Source organism: Diceros bicornis, chromosome X (genome assembly GCF_020826845.1).
Source record: "Diceros bicornis minor isolate mBicDic1 chromosome X, mDicBic1.mat.cur, whole genome shotgun sequence".
Lineage (NCBI taxonomy): Eukaryota > Metazoa > Chordata > Mammalia > Perissodactyla > Rhinocerotidae > Diceros > Diceros bicornis.
This window is the reverse complement of record NC_080781.1, coordinates 41,077,628-41,103,113: the sequence shown is the minus strand read 5'-3', so window position 1 is coordinate 41,103,113 and position 25,486 is coordinate 41,077,628. Positions and strand designations below refer to the sequence as shown.

The following is a 25,486-nucleotide window of genomic DNA, read 5'->3' as shown; positions in this document are numbered from 1 at the left end:
ACAGCAATCATAGATAATATGTAAATGAATGGGTATGGCTGTGTTCTCATAAAACTTTATTTATAAAAACAAGCAGCAAACAGAATTGGGCTGCAGGACTAATCCATCTTCTCTCAGCCTAGTCTCTCCACAGTAATCACCTTTAACATCCTTGTCAGTATGACTGTGTGTTCACAGTACAGTCCTTTTATATGAACTGCCACTATTCTCTCTGCCAACCATAGATCAGCTACTCGGCCTCATCTTCCCCACCTCCTCTCTTCCATACTACCTCCTTTTTGCGCTCTTGAGATAGTTTTACCTCCTTTTTTCTTCTTTCAGATGGGGAAATTGAGCTTGAAGCTCTCCATCACAAAATTGCAGAAGAAGCTCTGTTCCCATATGAATTTATAGAAAGATTCACAATGGATGGTTCCATTTTGGAAGAGCCCAGACAAAGTCACAACCAGATAGAGAGCTGTCAGGATAACCAAGACTTATGTCTTAGTCCAATTGCATTCATCAGTTACAAAACATTGAATAAGGAGAGAGATCACAGAAGTCAGACCTTTGGAAAAATATTTCATATAAGTGACAGTCAAGTTCATGCAAGACAAAGATGCCACAGAAGCAACTCAAAGAGAACAAGTGTGAAACATAACTTGGACTTAGTCATAGAAGTCATGTGAAAAACCTTGATAATAGCAATAGATGTGGTAGATCATCTAGGCATTATTCTTGCTATACAAAGCATGATGAAATGCATACTGATATGAATTTCTGTGCATATAATCAATGTGAAGAAGTCCCCAGCCATAAACAAACTCATTTTCAACAACAGATAATTCAAAATGTGACAATAAACTGTATATATGCTGAATGTGGGAAGGCTTTCTCCCAGAAGTTACAGTTCACTAAACATCAAAGAAATCATACCAAGGAGAAACCTTATATATGTAATGAATGTGGGAAAGCCTTCAGCAGGAAATCAGAATTCACTATTCATCAGAGGATTCATACTGGGGAAAAGCCCTTTGAATGTAGTGAATGTGGGAAAACCTTCTCCTCAAAGTCATATCTCAACAAGCATCAGAGAATTCATACGAGGGCAAAACCTTATGCTTGTCCTGAATGTGGTAAAGCTTTTTCCTGGAAATCAGACCTCATTAAGCATCAGATAACTCATACTGGGGAGAAATGCTGTAAGTGTAGTAAATGCCGGAAAGCCTTCTTTAGCCCATCACAACTCATTAGACATCAGAGAATTCACACTGAGGAGAAGCCCTATAAATGTTCTGAATGTTGGAAAGCCTTCTCCCAGAAATTATACCTCATTAGGCATCACGTGAGTCACACCAGAGAGAAACCCTATGATTGTGCTGAATGTGGAAAAGCATTTTCCATGAAGTCAGGCCTCATTAGTCATCAGAGAACTTACACAGGACAAAAGCCTTATGAAAATAGTGAATGTGGGAAAAAACATCAGCGGAAAATCACATCTTACTGGACATCAGATAATACACACTGGAGAGAAGCCCTATGTATGCACAAAATGTGGAAAGGCCTTCAACCGGAAATCACACCTTATTTTACATCAGAGATCTCATACTGGGGAGAAACCATTTGAGTGCAGTGAATGTGAGAAATCTTTCAGCCAGCAGTCACAACTCATTAACCATCAGAGATCTCATACTGGGGAGAGACCCCATGAATGCACTAAATGTTGGAAAGCCTTTTCTCAGAAGTCATACCTCATTAGGCATTGCATAAGCCATACGGGGGAGAAACCCTATAAATGTAACAAATGTGAGAAAGCCTTCAGCAGGAAATCAGAACTCAGCATTCATCAGAGGATGCATACTGGTGAGAAGCCCTATGAATGTAATGAATGCAAGGAAGCCTCCTTCCATAAAGCATCCTTTACTAACCATCAAAGAATTCATACTGGGCAGAAACACTATGAATGTCCTGAATGTGGTAAAGCCTTCTTCTGGAAGTCAGAGCTAATCATACACTCCAGAATTCATACAGGGAAGAAACCTTATGAAGGTACTGAATGCAGGAAAGTTTTTAGCACAAAGTCATATCTCATCATACATAACAGAACTCATACTGGAGAGAAGCCCTATACGTGTTCTGAATGTGGGAATGCCTTCAATTGTAGCTCCAGATTTATTAAGCATCAGAGAATTCACTCTTGGGAGAAATAATTGAGGGAATTTAGAAAAGCACTTTATTTTAAAAAAATAATAGAAGTTATCTTTCAAATGCAATGTCAAACATTTTTTTAAATATTTTAAAAATAAGGACTTAAATAAAAACAAAATACCATAGCACACCTGAAAATTAGCAATAATTACTTAATATCATCAAATATCCATTCAGTGTTCAGGTTTCTCCCAACGTCTCCTAGTTTTATTTTTACATTTGGTTTGTTCAAATTGAGATCCAAACAAGATCCACAGATTGCATTTGGTTAATATGCCTCTTATGGCTCTTAATCTCTAGGTTCTCTTTCCTCTTTTTTTTTCTTGTAATTTATTTTTTGAAGAATCTAGATTGTTTTGCCTTAGAATGTCTCATGTTCTGGGTTTTCATTTTTTTTTAAATTTTATTTATTTATTTTTTCCCCCAAAGCCCCAGTAGACAGTTGTATGTCATAGCTGCACATCCTTCTAGTTGCTGTATGTGGGACGCGGCCTCAGCATGGCCGGGGAAGCGGTGCGTCAGTGTGCGCCCAGGATCTGAACCCGGGCCGCCAGTAGTGGAGCATGCGCACTAAACCACTAAGCCACGGGGCCAGCCCTGGGTTTTCTAATTGCATCACCATGGTATTTTTTTAAACATTTCTCTGATACCTGTATTTCCTTTAAACTAGTAGCTAGATATAAAGGCTTGATAAAATTCAGGTTTGATTTTTTGGCAAGAGAACTTAATAGGTGGTGCCAAGTACTTCATATTACATCACATTGGGAGGGACATAATATTTGATCGTCTCACTTCTGTTATGTTAAAATTGATCAGTGAATTTAGGTGGTGGCAACTTGATCCATCCATTAAAATTTCCCACCAGCTTTTCACCATGGTTTAAAGACAACTGATGATCACTGCCTAGATCTTTTATTTCATTAGGAGTTGCAAAAATGATACTCGAATTTTGTCCTCTTCCTGCATTTGTTAATTTTATTTTCCTACAAAGAAGAATCTCCCCTAATTAACTATTTGTTCATCCTAAGGTACATTTCATACAGGAAAGTTAGCGTATAAATATTCTTCTTTCCTTTTATTGGTCCAAATGTAACCAATTAAGTTTTTTTCCCAGGATTATTATGAACTCACGAGTTTTAACATTTTGCTGTGTTTTAGGTCATTATAGTTAGTATTCTTATTCATGCTAAAATTGCCCTATCTTTAGCCAGTGGAAACCCTTAAGTTTGGCTCCTGTGTCCTATTGACGTGTCCCCAGTAGTCTTGGACAGCTTCTTTACTTTCTGGGATGATGGGATATTCCAGGCTCATCTAAATCTTTCCCTGTCACAGACTTAGAACGTGACCTTTCTCCAAGGAGATCTGGCTCCTATTACTGTGAAATGATATTTAAAGACCATAATCTGGGTGCTAGGGCTACTTGTGGCTCTTGTTGCTACCAGATTGGTCATTGTTTCCAGGATTTTTTAGTGGACAAAGCAAGGAAATATATGTATTTGAGAAGGAGAAAAATACTTCATAAATTTATATCATTATTTTCCATTCAAATGTAAGATTACAGGGGTTTTACTTAACTTCTTTGATTTTGTATTTATATATCATATATATATGATATATATACATATATATGTATATGATATACATCATATATGATATACATGTATATGATATATGTATATCATATATATATATCTTTTTTTAGTCTGAAAATCTTGGTTCCTCACAACATTGACATAATTACTTATTTGCTTTAACTATCTATATGTGTATATCTACATATATTTATCTATAAAATAATTGCCAAGCTGCAATTCATGTTAAACTTTTAATGGAAAATTTTATGCCAAACACTCATATTAATAATCATATTGTTCATTCTGAGTACAAGGATTTTTTTTTAATTTTTATTTTATTTATTTTTCCCCCAAAGCCCCAGTAGATAGTTGTATGTCATAGCTGCACATCCTTCTAGCTGCTGTATCTGGGATGCGGCCTCAGCATGGCCAGAGAAGAGGTGCGTCCGTGCGCACCCGGGATCCGAACCTGGGCCACCAGCAGCGGAGCACACGCACTTAACCGCTAAGCCACAGGGCCGGCCCAAGGATTTTTTTTTAATATTAGAAAATTGATTGATCAGATCAGCAAAGTAATGAAGCTCGTGCATGAACTATTATTATTAACGTTATGAAATATAAAATATAATAGAAATTGTATGTCCTATATTTCTGAAAATCTAAAATATTTGTAAGATGCCCCATTATTTTATGTCTCAATAAGAAAGAAAATATGCTGCCAACTAAACAATGATATGCTTTCTTATCATGTGGATTTTTAATTTTATACTTACTGAAACAGCTGGTTTATTTATTTATTTTTTTAATTTTATTTATTTATTTTTCCCCCAAAGCCCCAGTAGACAGTTGTATGTGATAGTTGCACATCCTTCTAGTTGCTGTACGTGGGACGCAGCCTCAGCATGGCTGGAGAAGCGGTGCTTTGGTGCGCGCCCGGGATCCGAACCCGGGCCGCCAGCAGCGGAGCGCGCGCTCTTAACCGCTAAGCCACGGGGCCGGCCCCCTGAAACAGCTGGTTTAGACTTAGTTAGCTATGGATTTTTACCACATATCACTTTTGCATAAGACTTGGATCTGCAATATTTTTTTCATTTTTTTCTTTTTCTTTTTGTTTTGAATAGATAATACATGCACATGGTTCAAAAATTAAAACATTATGAAAAGTAAACATGGGCAAATATTCTTCCTCCTCCTGTTCCCATCCACCTCATCCAGTCCAGCCCCCTGCAAATAACCATCTTTGTTATTTTTTATTTGTCCTTCCAGGGCTTCTCTATGCAAAAACCAACTGAGTTCAAATATACAGAGTAATAAATGATATTACATAGGCATAATTATATCATGGCAGGAAGTTAATAGATAATAGATATAAATATTACATAGATAACATATAAAAAATGATAGGTCAAGATGCCCACTCACCAGAATGGTTAAAGTTAAAAGGACTGATAGTACCAAGTATTGGCAAGAATGAGGAACAACCAGGACTCTCGTACACTGCCTGTGAGATTTTAAATTAGTACAACCTGTTTGGAAAGCTGAGTATGTGCCTACCCTTTGACCCAGCAATTCTACTCCTAGTTATATACATTACAGAAATGGGTACATGTATTCGCCAAAAGACATGTACTAGATTGTTCACAGAAATACTATTTGTAATAGCCAAAAACTGGAACCAACCAGAATTTCCCATCAACAGGACAATGGATAAATAAGTCACAGTATATTAACCCAATGGAATACCATGCAGTGACAAAAAGGATGAACTAGTGCTACACACAACATAGGTGAATCTCACAAACGTTGTGCCGAGCCAAACACAAAAGACTATATACTATGAGATTTGATATACATGAAGTGCCCAGACAGGCAAAGTGAATCTGTGGTAATAGAGGTCAGATAGTAGTTATGATTGGGGATGGACATTGACTGGGAAGAAGCATGAGGGAGGCTTTTGACGTCCTGGAAATGTTTTCTATCGTGATCTTGGTGGTAGCTACACAAGTGTAAATGTACAAAAATAATAATTGAGCTGTACACCTAAGATTTGTGAACTTTACTGTATGTATGTTACACTACAATGAAAGAAGTAAAAGAAGAATGAGGAGAAATAGCACTGGAAACCTTGATTAGTAATATAGAGAGGGTACCAATAGAGTTTGTTCTAGAAGTGGGCAACATTTCATTGTTAACCCTGTTCATGTTTTAAACATTAAAATAAATACCACATCATCCTTATCTTAACCTGCCATTGCTGACGTATGTAAATTGTGTGGAAACTGATCCTGAGGCCTTGATTCAATAACAGGGCCCAACACTCTTCTGGGGGTCTCCCACTCTCCTATGTAATGGTCCAGAGGAGGAGTCCAGTTTATGGCAAGAGGGCAAGAGGTCTAGGAGTCAGCTTCTTTAAGATGAACACACTGTTTTAGATTAAGAGAGACTTAAGAACTATAACCAAATGAAATGCCTGAACCTGACTAAATCATGTTTTTCTTAAGTTACAAAGGATGTATGAAATAACTATGGAAAATTAAATATGGACTGGATATTAGATGATAATAGGGAATTATTGTTCATTCTTTTAGGCGTGTTGAAGGTATCACGGTAATGTAGGGGAACATACTTGTAGGAGAGGCATGCTGAAGAATTTAGAGTTGAAGGGGTTTGGTGTCTGCAACTTATTTTCAAATGGTTCAGGAAAAAAACCCTCCCATGGTTGAAAAATAATACTATGAATATGAAATAAAACTGTGTATGTTATATAGCCATACCCTGCACGTTGCTTTGTCCAAAAGTTTAAGATGTTTGTGTTCTTAGAAGTATTAACTAGTACAACCTTGTGGAAAAAGTACAGACAATAACCTAAGGCATATATGTATCCATCATTGAAATTTAAATAATGTAAACATTTCTCCATATTTGTATGGAGGCAATCTCATATAATTAAGATTTTGGAGCTAGATTGCCAGGGTTCGAAGTGAAGCCATGCCTCTAGTGGCCAACTGTACAACCTTAGGCAAGTTACTTTTCTTCTCTGGGTCTCACATTACCCCAGTGCTCAGTCTGGAAAACTTTGCCTAACGCTTTAATAATTGTTAAATCTAGATGATGGACATATGAAGGTTTATTGTAGTATTCTCTTCACAAAACCTTAAGTAAAATATTGGCACCAGAATGCAAGAGTGCATTTAAAAAACAGTGTGTGTGTGTGTGTGTGTGTGTGTGTGCGCGCATTTTTACATACATACATACCAAAGTTTCTTCCAGGAATGCAAGATTTTTTGAATTAGGAAACTCAATGAAATAATAAATGATTTTAATAGATCTAAGGAGAAAAATATTATATGATCACCCATGTATGTGCATTTGATAAAATCCAACTCTTGTTCATGACAAAATCATTTAATAAAATAAGAACTGGTAGGTTCTGCCACAAAATGATAATATACCTATGTACATGTATATAAGTGTATATGTGTGCACGTATGTGTGTATCCAGTCTAAAGGCTAGCAGGTCAGGACCACTATCTCCTCTATTTAATATTTTTGTTAAGGGAATTAGCTGGTACAATTAGATAAGAAAAAACAATCAGAGGCATAAGAAGTGGAAAGGAAGGGATAAAACTAAATCTATGTGCAGATGATACGATTATATAATCATATCTGGAAAAAACACAAAGAATCAATGGAAAAATATTACTCCTATGAAAAGAGAACTTAGTAAAGCAGTAGAATAAAAAATTAACATACAAAACACAGTAACCTTCATGTATAGAGATGAAACTAGTTAGAAGATATAATGGAAGTGAAAACTCCATATACAACAGCAATAAAACAAAACAAAATAAAATCGTAGGCATATGTTTAACAGGAAAATTACAAAACACTCTTGAAAAACACACAAGTAGACTTGAACAAATGGAAAGAATGAGTAACATCATAAAGATTTCATTGTCTTTAGGTTAATTTTAAATTTAAGATGATCCCAATTAAAATACTATCATATGTTTTTCTGGAGCTAGACAAGTTGATTATAAAGTTAATATGAAAGAATATAGAAGCGAGAGTATCCAGGAAAACCCTGAAAAAGAGGAATCATGACTTCACTAGTATGAATAATGCTTCAATGAACATGCGGGTACAGATATGTCTTTGAGATTCTGTTTACATTTCCTTCAGATATATACTCAGAAGTGGGATTGCTGGATTATATGATAGTTCTATTTTTAATTTCTTGAGGAACTTCCATAGCATTATTCACAATAGCCAAGACACGGAAACAACCTGAGTGTCCGTCAACAGATAAATGTATTTAGAAAATGTGGTATATGCATACAACAGAATATTAATTATAGTTAATAATACTGTATTGCATATTTGAAAGTTGCTAAGAGAGTAGATCTTAAAAGTTCTCATTATAAGAAAAAGAAATTCTGTAACTATGTGTGGTGATGGTTGTTAACTAGACTCATTGTGGTGATCATTTTGCAATATATACAAATATCGAATCACTACAGTGTATACCTGAAACTAACATAATGTTGTATGTCAATTGTATCTCAATAAGAAAATCTAAAAAAAGACTATCCTTTTCCCGTTGCACTGTACTGTAACCTTTGTCATAAATCAGGTGGAGATATACACGTACATATATGTGTGTGTGTGTGTGTGTGTCTGTTTCTGGACTTTCCATTCTGTTCTGTTCGTCTACTAAACAATTGAGCTGGGTCAATTAAATACCTATATGGTGGAGAGTTCAACTTTCAGGATGGTAGGATGAGATGCTCCATGAACCCACTCCCCAACAAAACTAACAAAGCAAGTAAAAATTATTTTTTAAAGGAAGCAACCAGTTAAAGTCTCTGGAAATTGTCCTAAGGGCATACAGAAAATCAAGAACTATTTATTCAAGAAAACCTAATAAAACTGGGTAAAAACAGTGACAGTCTGTGGCATTCAAGCCAAGATCCATCCTCCTCCTCTGCCCCTCCCCAGCTCAGCTAGGTGGAAGCTCCACTCTGGGCAGGTATGGCCAAGAAAACAGGGCTCCCTCCCTTCACCAGAAAGGGGGGGTCGCCAGCCTTTCTCATTCCCTCCAACTCCAAGTTGAAAAGGCTAAATTTCTGGTAAGTACAGCCAAGAGGTCACGGGCTCCCTTCCTCTGCCCACTCCCTATGTAGGACAGAGGCTCTACTCCAAGTGTGGCAGGCCAAGAATACTGGGGCCCCCCACTGCTTTTGTCCCTATTCATAGGTCAGAGGTTCTAAGCCAGGAGAGGCAAGCCAAGAAGACCAGAGGCTACCACACTCAGCACCCAGATTAGTGGTTTAGAGACTTTGCCCAGGGGGAGAGGCAGCCCATAAGAAGAGAGCTCCAAAGCTCTCCCCTAGTGAACTGACTTTATTTGAAATAAAGTGTGGGGAAGTTCAGGCCTAAGGATGCTCCTGAAAATAACAGTTCCTGTGAAGTTAGGGAATAGTCCACAAGACTGCCTTCACTTCTTTTTTTTTTTTTTTTTTTATAAGCAATGGGGTGGCTGGACCACCTCTTGTGTTTCCTTTTTATTTATTTATTTATTTATTTTCCCCCCAAAGCCCCAGCAGATAGTTGCATGTCACAGCTGCACGTCCTTCCAGTTGCTGCATGTGGGACGCGGCCTCAGCATGGCCGGAGAAGCGGTGTGTCGGTGCGCGCGAGGGATCCGAACCCGGGCCGCCAGCAGCGGAGCGCACGCACTTAACCGCTAAGCCACGGGGCCGGCCCTGCCTTCACTTCTGACACCAACCACAGAGTTCACGGGTGCCCAAGACCACTCTCATGCACAATAATTCATGACAAGGACTCACAGAACTCCCTGAAAGCTGTTATACTCACAATGAAGGCTTATTACAGTGAAAAGATACAGATTAAAATCAGCCAAAGGAAGAGACACATAGGGCAGAGCCCAGGAAAGTTCCAAGTACAGAGCCTTCAGTTGTCCTCTCCCAGCACTACTTTTCCCAGCAACAACATGTGATAATACACACAAAGTGTTGCCAACCAAGGAAGCTGGCCTGAGCCTTGTTGTCCAGAGTTTTTAGTGGGGCTTGGTCGTGATTGGCCACCTACATGGCTGACTTTGGTCTCTAGCCTTTCCAGAGTTTAAGCTGATATGGATATCGCATGACCCAAAGCCCCCACCCTAAATCATACCAGTTACACAAAGACACTGTTACAAGGCATGACATGCCAAGGGCTTAGAGACTACCTCCCAGGAGCCAAGGGCAAAGGCCAGACCTGTCTTTGAGCAAAGTTCAATTCTCTACTACACAGCTCCTCTTAATTAAGAGCAACAAGCTAAACCAATGGCCAGAGAGAACCAGGGAAAGAGAGCTAAGAAGAGCCCTCCTGGGATCAGGAAAAAGCCCCAAAAGATTGGTGTCAAAAACTGTTCCTGCCTAAGCTTAATTGGATCAGGCTGCTGAGCAATTTGTGCCCCAGGGCATTGCCGAAAACAATAGAGCAATCAGTTGGTAATTAGTGGAGCCTAACGGGCTAGGAGTAATACCAAATGATGAAGACAGTTTAACAGAGAGATCAGGGAAAGAATCTGAGAGTCCTGGTAAAAACACTGCTATGCCAGGTGACTGTGTGCATGCCCAAGGCTGCACAAGCGACACCAAAGGCTTCACACTGCATGGAAAATAGACTTCACTAAAATATGCACATGGAATAATATTCAATTGGACCTTCACTTCTCATCAAACACAATAATCAATTTCAGGTGGCTTACAGACCTAACTATGAAAGGCCAATAAAATATTTTTAGAAGATAACGCAATGGGGCCGCCCCGTGGCTTAGCGGTTAAGTGCACACGTTCCCCTGCTGGCGGCCCGGGTTCGGATCCTGGGCGCGCACTGACGCACTGCTTCTCCGGCCATGCTGAGGCTGCGTCCCACATACAGCAACTAGAAGGCTGTGCAACTATGACATACAACTATCTACTGGGGCTTTGGGGGAAAAAATAAATAAATAAAAATTTAAAAAAAAAGAAGATAACGCAAGAGAATGTCTCCATGACTTTGGTATAGATGAAGATTTCTGAAACAACACACACACACAAATTAACCTTAAAAGGAAATATTGATAAGTTCGACTAAATTAAATTAAGAACTTTCTTGCATCAAAAGACACTATTTAAACAGTTGCAAAGGCCTCACACCTGTCAGAATGGCTATTACCAAAAAGACAAAAGACAAGTGTTGGCGAGGATGTGGAGAAAAGGGAACCCCTGTACACTGCTGGTGGGAACGTAAATTGGTGCAGCCACAAAGGAAAGAAGTATGGAGTTTCCTCAAAAAATTAAAAATAGAACTACCATATGACCCAGCAATTCCACTTCTGGGTATTTATCCAAAGAAAACAAAAACACTAATTTGAAAAGATATATGCACCCCTATCTTCATTGTAGCATTATTTACAATAGCCAAGATATGGAAGCAATCTAAATGTCCATTGATAGATGAATGGATAATGAAGATGTGGTGTATATATATATATATATATATATATATATATATACACACACACACAATGGAATATTAGCCGTAAAAAAGAATGAAATCTTGCCATTTGCAACATCGACGGACCTAGAGGGCATTATGCTAAGTGAAATAAGTCAGACAAAGAAAGACAAATACCATATGATTTCACTTATATGTGGAATCTAAAAAACAAAACAAACGAACAAATAAGACACAGCAGAAACAGACTCATAGATACAGAGAACAAACTGGTGGTCATCAGAGGGCAGGGGGATGGGCAAAATAGGTGAAGGGGATTAAGAGGCACAAACTTCCAGTCATAAAATAAATGTCATGGGGATGTAATGTACAGCATAGGGAATATAGTCAATAACGTTGTAATAACTTCGTGTGGTGACAGATGGTAACTAGACATATTGTGGTGATCATTTCATAATGTATAATAATCAAATAACTATATTGTATACGTGAAACTAATATAATATTATATATAAATTATACTTCAATAAAAAAGAGTGCAAAGGCAAGTCACAACTGGGAGACTATATTAAAACGTAGATATGAATAGATAGATGGATAAACAGACAGACAAAAGGCTCATATCAAGGATATATAAAGAACTACAAATCAATAAGAAAAAGAGAACCGAATAGAAAAGTTGGTAAAAAGTCCTCACCAGTTACTTCACAAAAGAGGATTTCCAAACTGTCAATAAACCTTTGAAAAGGTGTTCAACATCCTTAGTCATGAGAGAAATACAAAATTAAACCACAATGAGATACCACCACACACCCACCAGAATGGCTAAAATTAAAAAGACAGACAATGTCAGGTTTTGGTGAGAATGTGGAGCAACTGGATCCCTCATACTTGCTGGAGGAGATACAAAACGGCACACCGAGTTGGGAGAACAAATTGGCAGTAGCTACTGAGGCTGAAATACACCTCCCTATGTTACCTCTGGGAGAATGATGAGCTCCGAGACACACGGGAGTGGAGCTTCTAAGACCCTGGCAATTCCCTGATTTTTTAACCTGGGTGGTGAGTACGTGGTTGTTCACTTTATTTTCCTTCTTTATATTGTTCATAAGTGTCTTATATGGTCTTCTGTAGGTATAGTAGATTTTACAATAAAACAAATGAAAAGATTAATGCTCACGCTAAGAAATTCAAATACATAAGGGAAAAAATTATTAATTAACTGAAATCCCACCACTATACAATAAACACTATACACACACACATAATTCTATCAAACTGGATCATATTTATAATATTTTGCTGATTTTTTTCACTCCTGCTTATTTTAATGCTCTTTTTTTTTTCTTTTTTTTTTTTGAGGAAGATTGGCCCTGTGCTAACATCTGTTGCCAATCTTCCTCTTTTTTCTTTTTTCTCCCCAAAGCCCCCAGTACATAGTTGTATATCCTAGTTGTAGGTCCTTCTAGTTCTTCTATGTGGGATGCTGCCTCAGCATGGCTTGATGAGCGGTGAGTAGGTCCGTGCCCAGTATCCGAACCGGTGAATCCCGGGCCAACAAAGTGGAACATGTGACCTTAACCACCGCGCCACCAGGCCGGCCCCTTAATGCTCTTTTTTTAATCTTTCCTTCTTCCCCTTTGTAACCAGTTCCTGCATGCCAGAGTGTGTCCTTTCATCCCTTTCTTTAATATATTTCTGACATTTATTGAACATTCACTACAAAGCAAGCACCAAGACCTCACATACATGCTATACCTCACAAAAACACATACTGTTATTATCCCCATAATGTGTTGATAAACAGAGAAGCTAAGTAAATTTCTCAAGGACACCCAGCCGGTAAAACTCAGAACTGTTTTTGGTTGTTGTTTGCTTGTTTGTTTTTGCTTCTTTTATGAAGATGAGCTCACATTGTATACCCTTCTCTGCAGGTTGCTTTTCTCACTCACATCTTGAAATTTTCTTCAAGTCAACCGGTATAGCTCTAACTCATTCCTTTTAAAGGCTGCAAAACATTCCATGGTATGGATCTTCCAAAATTTACTCATCCTGCAACAAACATCCTTGCATATATTCCAGGGATTGTTGAGTTGAAAGCTGTGTTTTTGACTTTGTAAATTGGTGTTTAAATTCCTATCTCTTCCAGCAAATGTCCGAGCCCTGCACCCCCATTCATCCACCAGAGGCTGTTATCATTCTTCCCAGTTTTTGCTGAGGTAATATGTTAGTGTTACATTATTTTGCCCTCATTTTCATAGAGAAAGTGTGTGGCATAACAAGTGAGCCTCAGTTTCCTCTCCTGTAAAGTGGGGACAATAATAGCAACTTATCTGATACTGTTATTTTGAAAACTAAACAAATTGACACATGTCAAGTGCTGAGAAGGGACTGTATTATTATTTAGATGGACTCTGGTATGAACTGACTACCCATATGCTTTTCACACTTTCCTAATGGGATCTGTGTTGATGGTGCTCAGGGCAGGCTACCCCAGGAGGCACGACTCTGGTATGCGGATTATTTTGAGCTGAAGACAATAAGGACTCAGAGAACTCAGGAAGAATATTTGAGTTTCCCCTCCCAAACTGCCTAAAGAATTTAAAACAAAAGATCTGTTTCAGGAAGGAGTTATTATCATGATGGCTGTAAAGATAATGTAGGATAGAGGTTACAATAGGAAAGGCACCAAGCCCCTTTTATCAAAAACTCTGTCTCTCTCTGACCACATTATCTATAGATGACCCTGAAAAGAATTGTCCTCCTGCCTTCTGAAGTCCCAGACCACTACCCGCCCCCAACACGTTCCTCGCCTTTAGCTGCAATACTTAAGCAAGCAGCTTAGACAGAGGGACGAGTTGCTCATTTCTGAGTTTCTCCCACGTATGCATGTTATTAAACTTGGTATTATTTTCTCCTGCTAACCTGTCTTGTTAATTATTTGGCCAGCCAGAAGAACCTTAAGGGAAAGGGCAGAGGGAGATTCTCCCTCTCTCCCGACAGTGTCTTTCTGCAATTCATTTGTAGGCTTATCACAGGCATTAAACATTTATAAGGCATATGTGTTTAAGACACTTTATTTTCTTCCCCCGCCCCACTGGCCAACAGATTATTTTATTTCTCTCACTATATGAAACTCAAACTCTTCGTTTTTAGGAAAGGTAAGCTGTAACTTAGTAAACAGCAATACAGAAATATTCTGTCACATAGACCAGGTTCCATTTAGTCAGTCAACTGTTTCTAGCTGTCTCAACTGGGATAGAGGCATTTACAGAGCTGGCTGTGCCTGGGCCTTCTCTGCGAGCAGCTTTAGATCTGAAATGCACTTGGCAATTGTCTCCTTTTCCTGCTGTGCAGAGAGGCTCTGTACCACGTGCTTCTCCACCCAGTTTACCATGTGCTCTTGTTCCTTTCGACGCATCATATTCTGCACAGAGATTTGATAGTCCAGGCGATTCTTTACCTCCTTGTATACTCTATGCAGCCGTTCCCGGTAAGTAAGCTCCAAGGCCATAGCAATGTTATTCCTCTGGACATCAAAAAGGTAGTGGTGTTTTTGAACCAGTACCTGCTGTGACTTCTCCAGATCAATCAATCGCATCCTGGATCTGTTTGATGGAAGCCTGTTTCACCTCTTCTAGTTGGGCAATTTTTTGCTCATTGAGTTCATCAGCAAATTCTCCAATAGAAGCACCATATTTTTTAACTACATAGACAAGAAATCCTATTGTTGATATGGCAGTGATGGTCTCTGGAGTAATCACATATATTTCTTTGGATAGAAAATACAAGATAAGCCCAGTTCCAAGCACACAGGGTCCTGTTACACCAGTTTTAGGATAAAGGAACTGGAAGAATTCCTCAAGGATCAGCCCCAAACGAACTTTTCCTCCATATTCAGGAAGAGGTGGTACAGGGGCAAGTCTTGGCTGCCTTGTGTGAAAGATCCTCGTTGCCTGCAACATCCCTGTACCGAGGACGGCCGCGTTCTTCAGAGAGGGGGTCGCTGTGGCGGCAGCAGAAAGTACCACCCGAGACAGCATGGTCAGCGAGGGTCAAGGCGTGGGTCCAAGCGTCCCAGTCAAGACATTTTATTTTCAATCTAACTTTCCCTTGTTGATTTTTTTCATTGTAATTTTTCGCCTTACCAAATACTGACGTTTTAATATAGTCAAATAAGTATATCTCTAAATTTGTACCTTCTCGGTTTCCCATATTGGTAGAAATGCTCTTCCCTCTAAAAGTATGGTCTGACATTGAGATTTTATTAAATGAACCATGTTCTTAAACCTAGCACAACAATCCTAATCCCCCAAGGCTCCATCTAGGAAGCTGACAATCTTCTAGAGGGCTCACTGAGAATTGAAGGTTGTAGACAGGTGCTTTAAACCAACATAGCAGTCTCCCTTGCCCTGCTATTCACCGTTCAACATCCTTCGTCCCTAAACCTCAGGCAAGCTGACGGCACCCCCACTGTGGCCTCTTCTTGGGTGCAGCGATCTTGGACGACATGCCAGCCCTCCAGATAGGCGGTTCCTTTTAGCCACGCCCACTCCAAATGTGAGTGAATCCCCCTCCCCCAAAAGCTCTGTGCTTAAATCGGATCTTCCTCACCCTACTCTGCCAGGCCTGGGTTTGAGCCCCAGGCTTCATGACACCCATTCTCTGCAGAGCGTTCCATCTCTGAGCGTCATCTCCAGGCCTCAGTGCGACTTGCCAAACTTTCCAAGGGGAGGTGCCAGGCCTGCATTGCCAGTGCCCTCGCTGTAGCTAAGGGGCTGGCTTGTTGCTAGGAGTTTGGCTATAGCTAAATTCCAGCCTGGGGACTTAAGCTACTTTATTCCAAACAAGGCCGTAAATCCCGGGTGTAGGTGCAATGTCAGCCCCCAAACTCATCGCCAAGCCTAAGCTTGCGCGCCTCGACTGACTAGGCGTCCGCCCACACACCAAGAGGACTCTCCCACCTGACTCCACTCTCAGACCCACCCTTGCCTTGAGTGGTAAAAATTAGTCTCATGGCACTCCCGACCCTGTCCGAGCCTCCGTGTGGCCAGCTGGCTCCATTCTGAGGTAGAGAGCAGGACGGCATGACGCAGAAGAGTGTACTCTGACCCCCTCGCGCTGGCCCCTCACTGCTCAGTGGCCTTGTCTCAAGGCTTCTGAGGGCTCCAAGCCCAAGTCCCCTGTCCTTGTGTCCGTGTGTCAGACTCAGGAAGACCCTGTGGAACGCGGTGTGGAGAGGCGGGTAGTGGTCTCCTTCTCAGCCTGCCCAGACAGATCGTGCACACTGAAGGGAGAGACACAGAACCTGGAGGATAGAGTTGGGTGTGGGGAAGGCAGCTGAGGGCCAGCTGAGGGAAAAGGGAAAACAATACAAGGGACATAGGAATCGGGACAAGAATACCCTTAGGCTGTCTCCCTCAGACTGCCCCCTTCACCTTCAGATACTGTCCTTCCCTCCTCCTCCCTCCTCTGTAGCCTCCTAAGTATCCCTCCTTGCTCCTGTATGACCAGCGGGTCCATGACCTCACCAACCTGTTCTGGCTGTGCTTCACACACTAGGTCCTGGGGGACACGAATTCTAGCTCTTAGACATGACCACGCACCTCTCACTGCCCATCTAGGAAAGAGCCCATCTAGGAAAGAATGGGTGGGCCTCTGCGTGAATGGCCAGCATTCACCACCACCACCCAGGACCTTCACAAACATCTTGAGGCAGGAACGTGACTCTGGGGAGGTGGGGATTGTGATTTTGGAGTCCTTGACACTTGCCCACTGATATTTTTCATCCATAAGACTGTGGACCCCCACTGGGGGCACAGTGGGGGAGGACTTGACTTCATCTTCAGCAGCAAGAAATTAACTCCAGGCTAGTGACCCATCCCAAACCACTCGAGATTCTGCTAATGCCCAGAGAAGACAAATTCCATGCCCTCCTCAAATACTTTATTTATTTATTTATTGTGTGCTAGGCACTGGTGGTGCAATACTGAAAAAGAACAGACAAAAATCTCTGCCCACAAAAAGCTTATATTTTAGTGGGGAAGGAGGTCAAGGAAGGCCTCTCAGCAAAGGTGACCTTTGAGCAGAGCATGAGGGAGCAGCAAGCCACGTGGGCAACTGGAGGAAGAGTATACCAAGAAGAAGGAAAGGCAAACACAAAGGCTTGAGGTGGGAAATTACTGGGTGCCCCTGGGCACTAGGACCACGTGGCAAGGAGGCCAGCATAGCTTGAGGGCAGTGAGTGGGGAGAGAGGGTAGACTGGAAGGGAAGAATGTCAGAAGGTGACAGGGAATCAGACAGCAGGCACACACACACACAACACACCTCTGCAGGCCTCATCACATTCAGAGGCCCCTGTAAGGCCTGGGCCTCCTTGCAAAGTGTGAAGCTCCGTGGGATTAGGGCTGCTGATTCTCTCCAGCAGTGTTACGGGGGAGCCTGGCTTGAGGTGTGTAACTTCTGGTTGAATGCTAGATTCAAAGTCAGAATAAAGGCTCTATACACAACATTGGGTCTTATAGAGAAAGACAAATACTGTATGATCTCACTTATATGTAGAATCTAAAAAAGTTGAACCCGGAGAAATAGAGAGTAGAGTTGTGGTTACCAGGGAATAGGGTTGGGGGAAATGGGGAGATATTGGTCAAAGGGTACAAACTTCCAGTTATAAGATGAACAAGTTCTGGGGATCTAAGGTACAGCATGGCGATTCTAGCCAATGCTACTGTATCATATACTTGAATGTTTCCTAGAGAGTAGACCTTAAATGTTCTCACCACAAACAAGAAATGGTAATTATGTGGTGGGATGGAGGTGGCAGCTAATGCTATGGTGGTAACCATTTTGCAGTATAGAAATGTATCAAATCAACACACTGTACATCTTAAACTTACACAATGTATGTCACTTACATCTCAATATAGCTGGGGAAAAAAGATAGCAACTATTCAAGGTAAAATGATACTGGCTTTCTGTGTAAACTTGAATAAAGATCCTTCAAAATTATTACTAAAAACTTGAGTGTTAAAATATGAAGTTGTCACAGCTCTATTTTTAAAAAATATATGAAGTATAGATTTTTTTTTTTGCTAAGCACTGAGCCTGTGATGATCCCCAATTTACAGTTGAGGAAAATCTGGCCCGTAGTGCTAAAGTACCTTGTGCAAGGTCACATAGCTAGTCAGATGTAAAGTTGGAATTTGAACCCAGGTCTGGCTCTACTAATCTACACAGATGATAAAGAAATTCTAGGCAGAGGGAGTGGAGGGTGGAAGTGATTTGCTGCCTTCTGCATTCTGTACATGGTGCAGGGGAAGAGAAAGTAGGCACGAGAGGCTTAGAGCTGGGCAAGAGGCCATCACAGAGCACCCTGAGGCCCTGCTAAGGAATTCAAGCTTTTCATTGAGGCAAATGGAGAAATAATCCTTAGTTTTAACTAGTGGGAATAATATAATCACTGTATATTTTTACACAATAGGTCTGGTGGCACTGTGGGGTGTGGCTTTAAGGGAAGAGAAAGAATGAGAAAAGAGAGACATTTAGGATACTACTGCAATAGTCCAGGAGAAAAAATGTAAAAATGTCCTGAAGTAAAAATAGTAAGGGTTGGGGAGTTGAGAGAGATTTGAAGAATAGAATCTCTGGGATTTGATGACTGATACATATAGGAACTGAAGGTTATAGGAATAGTATGAGATCTGTTTTGAGCAAGATGAGTTTGATGTATGTACGTGACATCTTGATAGAGACATCCATCAGATAGTTAGATAATGGGGTTAAGAGCAGCATTTCCCAAAGTAGTTGTCAAAAAATGCTAGTTGTCTAGGGCATTAGCAAACATTAAAGGAAAACAAAGGTGGGGTGAGGGGGACTCCGAGTAAAAGAAATTAGGGGAAAGATTTGGTTACACAAAGGTAAACAGGTACGGATCCTTTAATATGCTAATGGAATGCTAATTAACATTGTGAATTTCCAAATGTAAGGGCATTTTTCAAAACTATTTGGCTATGGACCTGTTTTTCTTCCCATAGAGTCCTGGGGTACTCATGTTCCAAAGAACCCTTTCTGAAATGCTTGTTTTGAGCTTAGGAGAAACAATTATGGAATAGCAACAGGGGAGCAGTGTGCATTAACATGGCAACTGAAGGCACGAGAACGGTGAGATCAACAAAGAGCATGTGGAGTGAGAAGAAATGATGGCTGAGGACAAAGGCTAAAGGCAAAAGGAAAAGAAAGCATTCGAAAGGACACCTAGAAGGACTAGTCAGAGCTTGTGTCTGGTTAGATTATCTATGATAAAGCATATTTTTCCATGACATTTTTCCTCCTAGTATTTTATTCTTTCAATTAATTTTTAAAACCTTTTATTGAAGCTTTTATCAGAGAAATGCACAAATCCTAAGTGTAGAGCTGACTAGATTATTCCAAAAGGAACACACACTCATGTTAACAATGCCCAGGTCAAGAAATAGAACATTACCAGCACCCCAGGCACCCGCTTTGTGCCCTCCCAAGCAATACCTCCCACCTCCTCAAAGTAACCACTATGCCAACTTGTTACACCATACGTTTGTTTTGTTTGTTCTTGTACTTCCATAATTGGAATCACACAGGAGGTACTGTTTGGTGTCTGGCTTCTTTCACTCAACATCATGTCATGAGATTCATCCATGTCGTTGCATATACGTGTAGTTTATTCTTTTAGTTGCTGTCTAGTATTTCATTGTGTGGAAATACCACAATTGATCCATTTTATTGTTGATAGACATTTTCATTGTTTCCAGGTTCTTACTTTTACAAAGAACATCGATGTAAACATTCATCTACATGACTTTTGGTGCATGTGTGAATGCATTCCTGCTGGGTATATGATAGCTGGGTCATGGGGTATGCGTACGTTAAAATGTAGTAGATAATGCCACAGTTTTCCAGGGTCGCTGGACCAGTTCATACTCTCACCAGCAGTGTACTCGAGTTCCCATTGCTCCACATTCTCACCAACACTTGGCATCGTTAAATGTATTTGTGAATTTATTTGTAAAGGCATTTATTACATTTCTCTAATTATTGGCAATAAGCAACTCTTTCCGAAACATCAGAGGAAATCATGGCTAGAGATGACACTTTAACAACATTGTGTTATTGTAAAAGCTGGAAGTAACAATTGACCCTATCCAAATCACTCTGATTCTGCAAGTTTAGATGGGCTCGGTTTTTCATTACAGGCTTTCCTTAGTAATAGTGTTCAATATCCTTAAAACTAGACTCCTGTACCTAAGGCAGGTCTCAGGAGTGGGAACCCTGCTTCTATTTTGGGCTTTATGTCGTAAGAGATTCACATGCATCAATTAACATGCATTACATGCATTCAAATGCATATAAAGGATATGATTTCCCTGCCCTCCCAGTTGAAACTTTCATGTACATGGTTCTCTGAAACACTATTTGGCTGAAATCATATCTTACTCAAATATTTGACTACTTTGATCCCAAGCATCGTAGTCTGCATATCTGATGGTCCTCCAAACACAAAGAGTATCCTGGCTGACACCAATGGAAAGGGCTTTGAGCAACCATCTTCCCTGGGCTGCAGGAGGAAGAGCTCAGAGTTCAATGCTAGGAGGATTCCAGCTTCTCCAGGGGCATCAGTGAGAGCCAAGGCTGGGGGGTGTCAGGGCCTACAGCTGGTGGAGGACAATGCACCCCCTGTTCTCCAAAGTGGGCCAGACCTCAAACAAGTGCCCACTCCTAATCGCCTCTCACCATTTCCCCTATAGTTTTTTTAATTGAAATATATTTGACACATAACACTGTATCCCCATAGTTCTTTTTAATTGAAATATATTTGACATATACCACTGTATCCCCCATAGTTTTATACATCAAGTTTAAACTTAAGTTAAACAAAGTATTGTTACTGTTTCTTTATATAATTCTCATAACTCCATTCCGTGTGCAGAGTGTTATTTAAAAAAATGTTTTGGAAGGATATATTAACAGCCTTTTACAGCCAAAAGAAAAATATCTATAATGAATGCATACCAAGTATGATGTTATCTCTAGAAAGGTCTCCAGCATTGGATAAGAATTTTTACAGGAAACTCTGTGAGCTGGGAATGAAAATTTCAATAAAGAAGTATGATTTTCCTTCCTGAATCTTGTAACTTTTTCCACGGTGATTTCAATTATTGGAAATTACAAAGCTTAAGATTCTCAGAGATTAGTTACCCTAACATTTTTCAGGAATAGTAAAGTCTTAAAAAATTAGCATGTTTCATGGGGCCGGCCCGGTGGCGCAAGCGGTTAAGTGCGCGCGCTCCGCTGCAGCGGCCCGGAGCCGTTCGGATCCTGGGCGTGCACCGACACACCACTTGGCAAGCCATGCTGTGGCAGCCTCCCATATAAAGTGGAGGAAGATAGGCACGGATGTTAGCCCAGGGCCAGTCTTCCTCAGCAAAAAAAGAGGAGGATTGGCAGATGTTAGCACAGGGCTGATCGCCTCACCAAAAAAAAAAAAAAAATTAGCGTGTTCCTCCCCAAAATATAAACAAATGAAATATCTTTTTTCTTCTTCCTTTTTTCTTTTACCTTCCCTCTGCTTTTTAATGTATCCTTATTAGAAAATGTCACTTCATGAAAATATCACCAGCAGTACAAAGTTTTTTTTTTTTTAATCCAGTTTAATTTAAAACCTGAGGAGAAGAGTCTGAATTTACCCTGCATAGAAAAATATAGAGGAAAAAAAACAGGTAACCATGTGTTACAAGAAGTTTAGATGTTTGGATAGCATTATTGATTTAGCTATAAGTCTCTGGCAACCGAAAGCTGTTTTATTTACACCACTTGAGGGTTTACAAAAAATGACTAAGAATACATAGCAGCTATACAAAGGATAAATGTCAGAATGCAAAGAACCTTTCAATTTAAATGTGTAAGATTATTCTATCCAAAAGCAAGAAGACTTTGCCTTACACCTATCTTCTTATCATAATACTGGAGTGAAATGTGGCCCTTATTTAGCTTTTAATTCTGATTTTACCTATTTGCTTCTACATTTTTATTAGGAGAATTCCAATGTCATAATAATGGCACATGAATAAGAAAACATTTATTTTCATGTTCTAATATTTTTAACAAAGTATTAACCTGATTTAATAAGTTTAGAGCTAATGGTACTACCACTTAAAATTTTCCATTCACTAGTCACTCAAGCCTAGATTGTCATTTCCTATAAAATGCTAATTAAGATTCTAAGCTACAAGGCCTGCGTGTTCATGTATAAATTGTAGGCCAAGGGCCCCAACGTGGTGCCCTGGCCACTTTGCTTTTCTTCACATGGGTCACATAGTCAAGGCTTGATCGCAGTCACCGGAGTCCTGGCAGAACACCCTGTGATCATCCCCTGGAAAATGGCAATCTGGGCCGGCCCCGTGGCTTAGCGGTTAAGTGCGCGCGCTCCGCTGCTGGCGGCCCGGGTTCAGATCCTGGGCGCGCACCGACGCACCGCTTCTCCGGCCATGCTGAGGCTGCGTCCCACATACAGAAACTAGAAGGATGTGTAACTATGACATACAAGTATCTACTGGGGCTTTGGGGGAAAAATAAATAAGATTATAAAAAAAAAAAAAAGAAAATGGCAATCTTATGAGAATCTGTCACAGGCCATTTCTCATCCGCCAACCCAGCTCCCAGAAGCCTTGCTATCTTGCTGGAGGCTCCCATCAAGTGTTTTCTCATCTGCCTGCTGGTTTAGGTAAAGCATGGGACTTTCTGCTTTGATGCCCTCCCTTAGGGTACAGCTGCAGGCTTCTGTATGAGTCTATAAAACTGCTGGGCTGTAGCTGAGAGGAGGGTTCTCAGTGACAGAGTGAGCCGCCACGTGTGTTTTCCCTGATCTGGCCCCTCTGGTTCAGTGTCATCCTGTGGGACTAGGCATGTGGAGAGTGACACAATACTGACCTTGTTTTTACTGTCTGTGTAAATAATAAATCCTTATGGTTCATTGTCTCCTTACCAGCTGAATCTATGGAAATGTGACAAGCCAAGTTAACTGCACTACTGCTTCGGCCACTTGACAAACTGGCACCCAACATAGGACCAGGAAAGTCACAATGCCTTTTTGGAGAAAAGACATAGGGGCCATAAAGGCCAAATTAGGGGATGTGAGGAGAAACCCTCTCCTCCTCCCCGGAATCTGGCAGTGAATGCTCTTTTTCTTTTCAGAGCACTGCCACATGTGAAAAGCACTCATGGGCAAAACTCCCCCTACACAAAATTTGTCACCAGTGGGTAAGTCAAGATTTAGTGCAAATACTTCTACCCTCTGCTATCCAAAGCTTTTGCTATATAGATAATGTCCTGTTGGTTGGCAAGTCAAAAGCCTTTGTCTCAGCAGCCCAGACTGTGGTGTCATCTTACCTTCCCCAGCAGGGGTAGCTGATCAACCCCAACAGAATCCAGAGTCCTGCTTGCCAAGTCAAGTTTCTTGGATCTACGTGGGTGGATTTACAATGCTCAATCCCTCTGGAAGCCAAGCATAAAAGCCTACTGACTCTTACGAAGTAGAGGATTCTGTTTCTGATACAGAAACCACCACTGCATGCCAGACTTGTAACTTCTGGCAAAGTCTCGTGATTAGAGAGTCCCCATTACACTGGCCCCACCTGCTCCTAATAGATTGACATCTGACCTGTGACACTCTTTCAGGTTATCAGTGGTGCCTCACCACAGGTGATATTTGTTCAAATTGTGTCATGTTTTACTCGATGGACATACACCCAAGTGGCTGTAAGACATGCTGCTAAAATTACTGGAATAATAGAGGTTTCAAGTATGCGTAATACTTCTTCCAATTGTATGGGATATTTCCACCAGAGAAATGCCACAATTAAAACAGTAGTGGTGGGATAAGACACAATCAGGAGCCCACCTGGCTTTCCCAGCTGAGCCATGTGGTGTCACTAAAATAGCACAAGATGGGGGAGGGGTGGCTGATCATTGTATTAAACAAAAACCTAATAGAGATGGAAGCGCTTTAAAAAAATCCAACAGATTGCCATCCCACTTAGGCCAGTCAGGCCTAGGGAGCCTTTTGAACTACAAGTGTCAGTGACCGACAAGTATGCAGACTGGAGCCTGTGGCAAAAACAAGTTACCACTAGGCCACAGTTCCCCCTGTGGTTTTGCACATGGCGCTTGCCTTGGTACATCAAGATTCCGGAGGAGGGGCCGGCCCAGTGGCGTAGTGGTTAAGTTCATGCGCTCCTCTTCAGTGGCCCAGGGTTCACAGGTTCAAATCTCGGGCACAGACCTATGCACCGCTCATCAAGCCATGCTCTGGCAGCGTCCCACATACAAAATAGAGGAAGATGGGCAAGGATGGTAGCTCAGTGATACTCTTCCTCAGCAAAAAGAGGAAGATTGGCAACAGATGTTAGCTCAGGGTCAATCTTGCTCACCAAAAAAAAAAAAAGATTCCTGAGGAAACTGGACCTGATTCACAGACAGATCAGCTAAGTTAAAGTCTGATGGGGCACCCTGAGCCAGTTGCAGCAGTGCAACCACCAAAAAAAAAATTGTTTAAAACTTTGCATGGAGCATGCAGACGCAGGGAAGGGCCCTGCTCCCCTCAGGGCAGCATCAGCACAGATGGAGCAGGAGGCACCGAGAAACTGAAAAAAGTGCTCCTACCTCCCAATCCTGCATCTTCCATCTCACACCCACAGGCACCAGACAAGGACCAGGGAAGCAACATCCACCCCCAGCACCAGCAAAGACCGAGATGGTACTCCAGTGGCACCAGGCAAATGAAGCAGACCAGAATGACATTTCAAGGTCTCTGAAAACTAAATCGCCGTTGGAATCACAACCCCAAAAGGTCTGGACCTGCATGCTAAACCTAAGCAGGATGACTGACTGCTAAAACAGAAGATTTAAATAGGATCCTGAGTCTCCTAACATAATAGACAAAATGTCTGGGATACAATAAAAAATCAGAAGTCATACCAAAAACCAAAAAAATCACAATGTAAACAATCAACAGAAGCCAATAGCAAGATTAATCAGATGTTGGAATTATTTGACAAGGATTTTAAAGTAGTTATCACAAAAATGATTCAACAAGGAATTACAAACAAACTTGAAACAAATGAAGAAATAGAAATTCTCATCAAATATAAGATATAAAAAAAGAATCAAATGGATATGATAGAACTGA

The 25,486-nt window shown here is 40.8% G+C and overlaps 1 protein-coding gene and 1 pseudogene across 1 annotated transcript; one reads left to right on the top strand and one right to left on the bottom strand.

Moving 5' to 3' along the window:
• The first annotated feature begins 751 nt into the window (after positions 1–751).
• Positions 752–2,189, top strand: LOC131400264 (zinc finger protein 84-like). Its single transcript, XM_058535065.1, is given in 2 exon segments — positions 752–1,468; positions 1,470–2,189. Coding segments are annotated over 2 exon segments (1,437 nt in total).
• A 12,311-nt stretch (positions 2,190–14,500) lies between these two features.
• LOC131400919 (ATP synthase F(0) complex subunit B1, mitochondrial-like) lies at positions 14,501–15,343 on the bottom strand (annotated as a pseudogene).
• Between the last annotated feature and the right edge of the window lie 10,143 nt (positions 15,344–25,486).